Raw genomic sequence first — 8895 nt, forward strand, 5'->3', positions numbered from 1 at the left:
CCTTTGGGTTGGGGACATCGGGGACGTTGGGGACATCATGGATGTTGATGACGTTGGGGACATCAGGCCATGACGGGTCTCGGTCCTTTGTGTTGGGGACGTTGGGGACATCGGGGACGTTGGGGACATCGAGGACATCAAGGATGTTGGGGACATCAGGCCATGATGGATCTCAGTCCTTTGGGTTGGGGACGTTGGGGACATTGTTGGGCTGTGTGGGTCTTGGTCCTTTGGGTTGGGGACATCGGGTACGTTGGGGACATCAGGTCATGATGGATCTCAGTCCTTTGGGTTGGGGACATCGGGGACGTTGAGGACGTTGGGGACATCGTTGGGCAGTGGTGGGTCTTGGTCCTTTGGGTTGGGGGACGTTGGGGACATCGAAGACGAAGTTGAGGATGTTGGGGACATCAGGCCATGGTGGGTCTTCATCCTTTGGGTTGGGGACATCGGGACGTTGGGGACATCATGGATGTTGATGACGTTGGGGACATCAGGCCATGATGGGTCTTGGTCCTTTGAGTTGGGGACACTGGGGACATCGAGGACGTTGGGGACATCGAGGACATCAGACCATGACGGGTCTTCATCCTTTGGGTTGGGGACGTTGGGGACATCATTGGGGTGCGGTTGGTCCTTTGGATTGGGGACATCGGGGACGTCGAGGACGTTGAGGCCATCGGGCCGTGCCGTATCTCAGTCCTTGGGGTTGGGGACATCGGGGACAGCAGCTGCGAGGTGTCCCCAAAGGGTGGGGACGTTGGGGACACCGAGGCGGTGACCGGGAGCCCTCGGGGACGTCGAGCTGAGGCTGGCGTCGGTCCCTCGGGGTCGGGGACGTCCCGGTGGTGACGTAGCTCTTGGGGACATTGGGGGTTTTGGGGATGTTTTGGGGACTTTTGGGGACATTTTGGGGACTTTTGGGGAGTTTGGGGGACATTTGGGGTATTCTGGGGACACTGACCTATGGACATGTCTCGGTCCCTCAGGTTGGGGACTTTGGGAGTTTTGGGGATATTTTGGGAGTTTTGGGGACTTTGGGGGCTTTTTGGGGACACTGAGCCATGGTCACGTCTCAGTCCCTCAGGTTGGGGACTTTGGGGACATTTGGGGGTTTTGGGGACATTTGGGGCATTTTGGGGATGTTTTGGGGACTTTTTGGGCATTTTGGGGACATGGGGACACTGAGCCATGGTCACGTCTCAGTCCCTCAGGTTGGGGATGTTTTGGGGACATTTGGGGGATGTTTTGGGCGTTTTGGGGACATTTTGGGGACACTGACCCATGGTCATGTCTCAGTCCCTCAGGTTGGGGACGTTTTGGGTTTGGGGATGTTTTGGGCATTTTGGGTATTTTGGTGACATTTTGGGCATTTTGGGGACATTTGGGGCATTTTGGGGACATCGAGCCACATCGTGCCTCGGTCCCCTCCTTGGGGACACCCATGGGTGTTTGGGGGGGGCACAATTTTTTTTTTTTTTGGGGGGGGGGCTCTGCCAAAAAACACAGCCCCTGGAGATGGAAGGGGGGGGAGGTGACAAGGGGCAGGGGGGGTGACAAGGGACGGGGGGGGGGTGGCTCAAAGCCACCTTATGGACACTGGGGGGGGGGGGGGGACACAAAAAAATTTGGGGACACCTAGAGGGGAAGATGGGGGGTTGGGGGGGGAGATGGGGACAACGGGACAGGACCCAGGCGTCCGGGCTGGGGAGAGGGGGGGGGCCACCAGCCCCCCCCCAATTACCTTAGAGACTCGTTACGAGTTAAATTAGCACGAAAGGCCCCGGGGGGGGGCGGGCGGGGGGCAGCGGGGGTGACAATGACAATATGCCATACTGGGGGCAAGTCGCGTCACAGACTTAGTTCAGAAGGACGGGGCGCGCTGGCTTCCGGCTGGGGGGGGGGGACACAACGTTAGGGACCCCCCCCCAAAAAAGCCCCCGAGACCCCCAGACCCCGAGGAAAGGGAGCCCAACCCCCCCCCACCCCACCCCAGCACCCATGGGTGGCCCCCAGCCAAGGGTTCCCGGTGGCGCCCTGATGACCCCAAGTGTCTGACCCCAAACTGGGGGGGGGCGTAGTACCCAGCACCCATGGGAGACCCCCCCCCCCCCACCCCATGAAGGGGTCACCCGATGGGTCCCCAGCACCCCAGGGTCCCCAGCACCCATGGGTCCCCAGCACCCAGAACCCCTCTTTTCACCCCAAAATCCCTGATGACCCAACCCAAAATCGGGGGCCCGTTGTCCCCAGCACCCTTGGGTGACCCCATAAAGGTGTCACCCTAGGGGGTCCCCAGCACCCTTGGGCCCCCAGCACCCTTGGGAGACCCCATGAAGGTGCCACCCGATGGGTCCCCAGCACCCATGGGTCCCCAGCACCCAGAACCCCTCTTTTCACCCCAAAATCCCCGATGACCCAACCCCAAATTGTCCCCAGCACCCATGGGAGCCCTCCATACAGCTGTCACCCTAGGGGTCCCCAGCACCCTTGGGTCCCCAGCACCCATGGGAGCCCCCCACGCAGACGCCACCCTAGGAGTCCCCAGCCCCCAGGACCCCTCCCTTCACCCCAAAACCCCCCCAAAACCCACCCCAACCCCCCCTCCCTCCTCCCACGGAACACCACCCCAGCCCCCCCAGCACCCAAGGGTGCCCCCCCAGCACCCTACCTTGGCGGAAGGCGTCCTGGAGGCGGCTCTGGGGGAGTTGATACAACTCAGCGAAGGGGTCGCGGGGCGACCGGGGTGGGGGGGGCGGCCGGGGGCTGGGGGCGCCACCAGGGCGCCGTTGTCCCCCCCCGGCGGTGACGGCGGCGGCCAAACCCCGCAGGAGGCGGCGCAGGGCGCTGGGGGCGGTCGTCGGCGGCGGCAGGGGGGGGGGCGACGTCTCGGGGGTCAGCAGGGCGCCGGGGGTGGGGGTCGCCCCTACCCCGGAGCCCCCCCCGGGGCTTTCGGGGCTCGGCGGCAGCTTCTCGGGGGCGGCTTCGGGGGGCTCCGGGGGGCCGAAGGCGAAGGGCGGCGCTTGCCGGGGGGTGTAAGGGGGCGTCCAGGTCTCGGTGGCGGCCCCCCCCGGCAGCTCGGGGGCCAGGCGGGGGCCCACGGCCAGCCCCACGCCGACGTTGGCCCCCAGGGCCAGCCCCACCGCGGGGTCGAGGCCGGCGGCGAGAGCGGGGTCAACGCCGGGGGGAAGGGCAGAGTCAACGTTGGCCCCGAGGCCGAGGCCGACGGCGGCGCCCATGCCCACGGTGGCCCCCGCGGCGGTTCGGAGGCCGAGGCCGGCGCCGGCGGCCGGGGGGAGAGCGGTGGCGGCGTTGGGGCCAACGCCGAGCCCAACGCCAACGTTGGCGGCGCCGACGGCGAGGCCGAGGCCGGAGGTGAGGACGGAGCCTCCGAGGCCAAGGCCAAGCGTAGAGCCAAGGCCGGAGCCAACGGCGGCACCAAGGCCGAGTCCGACGCCGGCCCCGACGCCGATGTTGGCCCCGACGGCGAGCCCAACGCCGGCACCGATGTCGGCCGGTAGAGCTTGGCCAACGGCGCCAACGCCGAGTCCAACGCTGGCGCTGACGCCGCCGCCGAGGCCGAGGGAGATGCCGGCGCCAAGACCGTGGCCAACGTCCGTGTCAGTCTGGAGGCCAGCTCCAACGTCCTCTCCGGTGCCGGGCCCGAGGCCAGCTCCGACTGGAGTCCCCAGGCCAACGTCGGCGCCGGCCGCCACGCCAAGGCCGATGTCCACTCTGATGCCAACGCCGGCTCCGAGGCCTTGCCCGAGGTTGGCTCCGAGCCCGGGGTCAACGCTGGCCCCGATGCCAAGTCCAAGACCATGTCCAACGGCAGCGCCAAGGCCGGGGTCAACGTTGGCCGCGGCGCCGGCTCCGAGGCCGTGTTCGATGGCAGCTCCAAGACCGGGGTTGGCTCCAAGACCAGTTCCAAGACCGGGGTCAACGTTGGCTCCAAGACTGGGTCCCACATTGGCTCCAAGACCACGTCCAAGACCAGAGTTGGCTTCAAGACCAGGTCCCACGTTGGCTCCAAGACCAGTTCCAAGACCGGGGTCAACGCTGGCGGTGGCACTGGCTCCAAGACTGTGTTCGATGGCATCTCCAAGACCAGGATTGGCTCCAAGACCGGGTCCAAGACCAGAGTTGGCTCCGAGACCGGGTCCCACGTTGGCTCCAAGACCACGTCCAAGACCAGGGTCAACGTTGGCTCCAACGCCAAGTCCAAGACCATGTCCAACGGCAGCTCCAAGACCGGGGTTGGCTCCAAGACCGGCTCCAAGACCGGGGTCAACGCTGGCGGCGCCGGCCCCGAGCCCGTGTCCGACGTCAGCTCCAAGACCATGGCCAACGTTGACCCCAAGGCCAAGGCCAACGTTGGCTCCACCATCGGCTCCTAGCCCAAGGTCAACGCCGGGGCCAACGCCGAGCTCTCCACCGCCTCCACCACCACCGGGGAAATCGAGGCCGGGACCGAAAGTCTCGGGGGGTCCCGGGGGGGCTTCGGCCGCCAGCTGCTGGCGCAGGCACCAAGCTTCGGCCTCACTGCGGGATAAATCGGGGGGGGAAGGGGGGGTCAGGGGTGGACCCCGATTCTCGGCGCCCTTTGTGTGGTCCGGGGGGGGCACGTGGGTGGTCCCGGGGGTCTGGGCGCCCCCTCCCCGCTCACCTGATGACGAAGTTGTGGGCCAGCAGGGCCGGGCCCTCGGGGCGCAGGCGGGCGTAGACCCAGGTCCAGCCCAGGCCGTCCTTGCGCTGCAGCCGGGCCACCAGCTCCCCCCGCGCCTCCGCCGCTGCCCCTGCTGGGGGGGGGACAACATGGGGGGGGGGGTTAGAGGGGTGACGGGGGTGTGGGGGGACACAGGGACACCCTTGGGGACACAATGGGGACACCAGGAGGGACGGGGACACGCCTGGGGACACTGTGGGGGTGTTGCGGGGTGAGGGGACACCCAGGGGACACCCATGGGGGACATCCGGGGGGGGGTATCTGGAGGGGACAGGGGGACACCCAGGGGACACCCAGGGGACAGGGGACACCCAAAGGATACCCAAAGGACACCCAAGGGGACAGCCAAGGGGACAGGGGACACCCATGGGGGACACCTGGGGGGACACCCAAGGGGAGACGGGGGGACAGGGGACACCCAAAGGGGACACCCAAGGGCCACCCAGGGGACACATGGGGGGGACAGGGGAGACCCATGGGGGTCACCCGGGGGGAGACCTGGAGGGGACAGGGGACACCCAGGGGACATTTGGGGGGGACAGAGGACACCTAAGGGACACCCAAGGGGAGACCCAGGGGGGACAGGGGACACCCAAGGGACACCCAGGGGACACCCAAGGAACACCCAGGGGACACCCAAGGGGAGACCCAGGGGGAGACATGGAGTGGACAGGGGGCACCCAAGGGACACCCGGGGGACACCCAAGGGGAGACATGGAGGGGACAGGGGGCACCCAAGGGACACCCAGGGGACACCTAGGGACAGGGGACACCCAAGGGACACCCGGGGGACACCCAGGGGACACCCACCCAGGCGGAGGTGCTGGCGGGCGACGTGCCCCAGGTCCTCGGGGTGCAGCAGGCGGTACCAGGAGCGCCCCAGCAGCTCCCCGCGCCCGTAGCCCAGGTGGATCTGCACGCTGAGAGAGACCCCCCCCCGTCAGCACCCCCGGATGGACCCCCCCAAAACGCCCCCACCCCCCCAAAATACCCCCATCCCCCCCAAAATACCCCCATCCCCCCCAAAGCGCCCTGAGACCCCCAAAGTGCCTGGGAACCCCCCCCCAAAGTCCCTGGGAGCACCCTGAGGTGCCCAGGATCCCCCCCAAATTCCTGGGACCCCCCCCAAAAAATCTGGGACCCCCCCAAATAATTAGGGCCCCCCACCCTCAAGATACCTGAGCCTCATCCTGCTCATCTGGGACCCCCCCCAAATATCCCAAATATCTGAGGACCCCCCCCTAAATATCTGAGGACCCCCCCAAGACACCTGGGACCCCCCCGCAAATATTTAGGACCCCTCCCCAAATATTTGGGTACACCCCAAGACACCTGAGACCCCCCCCCAAATATCTGAGGACCCCCCTTAGACACCTGAGACCCCCCCCAAGACACCCGAGACCCCCCCAAATATCTGAAGACCCCCCCAAGACACCTGAGACCCCCCCCCCAAATATTTGGGACCCCTCCCCAAATATCTAAGGACCCCCCCAAGACACCTGAGACCCCCCCCAATTATCCGGAGACCCCCCCCCAAACCCCCCAACCCCTCCATACGCACTTCAGGACCCCCCCCCCACCCCTGGGTCCCACCCTGCCCACCTCCACCCCCCTCCCCAACACCCCCTCGCCCCCCAACCCCCCCCCACACCCCACCTCCACCCCCCCCCTCCCCAAATTTCGCCCCCCCCCTCACCTCTCCGAGACGTCGAGCAGGGCCAGGTCCCGCGCGTGGCGGCTCTCGAAGGCCGGCAGCAGCAAGGAGTCGGCGCAGGGCCATGGGGGGGGGTCCAGGGGGGCGCAAAAAGCCACGAAAAGCCCCGGGGGGGTCCCGGGGGGGCCGGGGGGGGCGGCTTGGAAGCGGCCCCGCAGCAGCACCAGCTTGCGGCCGGCGCTGGGGCGGCGCGAGGCGCGGGAGGTGGTGAAACGGCAGCGGAAGAGGCGCTCTGGGGGGGGGGGGGACACCCCCAAAAAAATAAAAAAATGAAATAATAATAATAAAAAAAATAAAAAATAAAAGTAAAAGAGTAAAAGAGTAAAAGAGTAAAAAAGTAAAAAAGTAAAAAAGTAAAAAAGTAAAAAAGTAAAAAAAAAATAAGAAAATATAAAAAAAAAATAATAAATAATAAAAAAAATAAAAAAATAAGAAAATAAGAAAATAAAAAAAAATAAGAAAATAAAAAAATACAAAGGGGGGGGGGAGGTTAGTGCCGTCTGTGTGTCCGGTGTCCGTCCGTCCGTCCTCTCCCACCCCGCTGGCTGTCTGTCCTTTTGTTCTTCCCTTTTTCTGTCCGTCTGTCTGTCTGCCCATTTGCCCCCCCCCCCGTCCCTCTGTCTGTCCGTCCGTCTTTCCATTCACCCATCCGTCCTTCTGTCCCTCTGTCCGTCCGTCCCTTCTTATATCCATCCGTCCATCTGTCTGTCTGTCCTTCCTCTATTGCTCCATCCGTCTGTCCCTCCTCTACATCCGTCTGTCTGTCCGTCCATCCCTCTCCCCATCTGTCCGTCTGTCTGTCCGTCCATCCCTTCCTCTCTCCATCCATCCGTCTGTCCGTCCATCCATCAACCCCTCTCTATATCCATCTGTCCATCCATCAACCCATCCCTCTGTCCATCTGTCTGTCCATCCAGCCCCCTCCCCATCCCTCCGTCCGTCTGTCTGTCCATCAATCCCTTCCTGTAGATGTCCGTCTGTCCGTCCATCCATCAACCCCTCTCTCCATCCATCTGTCTGTCCATCCATCAGTCCTTCTCTCTGTCCGTCTGTCTGTCCATCAATCCCTTTCTGTAGACGTCCGTCTGTCCGTCCATCCATCAACCCCTCTCTATATCCATCCGTCCGTCCGTCCACCCCTCAAGCCCCTCCCCTCCCCCAAGCCCCTCCCCCCCTTTCAAGCCCCTCCCACCCTCTCAAGCCCCTCCCACCCCCCCTCAAGCCCCTCCCCCTTCCCCATAAGCCCCGCCCACCTGGCTGGGGGGCCCCGGGCAGGGCGAGCTGGTGCCGCACCAGGGGGTGGTCGGCGGGGTCCAGCAGGTCGTAGATGCTGTCACCCTGAGCCACCAGGTCCACCTGGGGGGGGGGACACGGGGGGGGTCAGCACCCAGCACCCCCAAATCCCCCCGACACCCCCAAATCCCCCCAACACCCCCAAATCCCCCCCGACACCCCCAGACCCCCTTCCAGCACCCTCAACCCCCTCAGACACCCCTAAACCCCCTTCCGGGACCCACAGATTCCCCCTAAACAGCCCCAAATCCCCTCCTAGATCCCCTAGCCCCCCCCCCCCAGACACCCCCAAATCCCCCCAGCACCCTCAAAATGCCTCCCAGCACCCCCAAAATCCCCCCTCGACAACCAGACCCCCCCAAACCCCCTCACAGCACCCCCAGACCCCCTCCTAGACACCCAGAACCCCCTCCCAGCACCCTCACCCCCCCCAGACACCCCCAAAACCCCCCAGACCCCCTCCTAGACACCCAGAACCCCCTCCCAGCATCCCCAGCCCCCCCCCAGCCCCCCAGAACCGCCCCTCCCCAGCCCCCTAACCCCTCTCCCAGCCCCCCAAACCCCTCTCCCAGCCCCCCCAGCCCCCCCCAGCACCCACCATGGAGTGCCCCAGGTGCTGGGCCACGTTGTCGGTGACGCCGACCAGTTTCCCCTCGCGGGTGACGGCCAGCAGGAACCCCGGCAGTGACGCCACCAGGTCGGCCAGCTCCGGCCCCCCCAGAAGCTCCAGGGGTGCTCCCCGCGCCGGCCCTGCAATGGGGGGGGGGGGACACACCCGGGTCAGCACCCGGACCCCCGGTCCCTGACCCCCATCCCGTCCCCGTTCCCCGGTTCCTGACCCCATCCCAACCCCATTCCCCGGTTCCCGTCCCCGTTCCCAGCTCCTGTCCCCGTTCCCAGTCCCTGTCCCCATCCCAACCCCATCCCCAGTTCCTGGCCCCATTTCCCAGTTCCCATCCCTGACTCTTCATCCCCGGTCCCACTCCCGGTCCCTGTCCCCATCCCGTCCCCGTTCCCCGGTTCCTGTCCCCGTTCCCAGCTCCTGTCCCCGTCCATCCCATTCCCATCCCAACCCCATTCCCGGTTCCTGCCCCCATCCCGTCCCCGTTCCCCAGTTCCCACCCCCGGTCCTACTCCCGGTCCCTGTCCCCATCCCAGTGTC

At 65.4% G+C, this 8895-nt stretch overlaps 1 protein-coding gene across 1 annotated transcript; it reads right to left on the reverse strand.

Annotated features, from left to right (window-relative positions):
* Nucleotides 1-4393: 4393 nt before the first annotated feature.
* LOC309891731 (neuronal PAS domain-containing protein 4-like) lies at nt 4394-8483 on the reverse strand (the record flags this gene model as incomplete). Its single annotated transcript, XM_082786063.1, has 6 exons — nt 4394-4511; nt 4667-4799; nt 5537-5646; nt 6423-6672; nt 7694-7796; nt 8332-8483. Coding segments are annotated over 6 exons (866 nt in total), but the record flags the coding sequence as incomplete, so codon positions are not given.
* Between the last annotated feature and the right edge of the window lie 412 nt (nt 8484-8895).

The sequence above is a fragment of the Aythya marila genome (assembly GCF_965140915.1).
Source record: "Aythya marila genome assembly, contig: HAP1_HAP1_SCAFFOLD_121, whole genome shotgun sequence".
NCBI classification, from domain to species: domain Eukaryota; kingdom Metazoa; phylum Chordata; class Aves; order Anseriformes; family Anatidae; genus Aythya; species Aythya marila.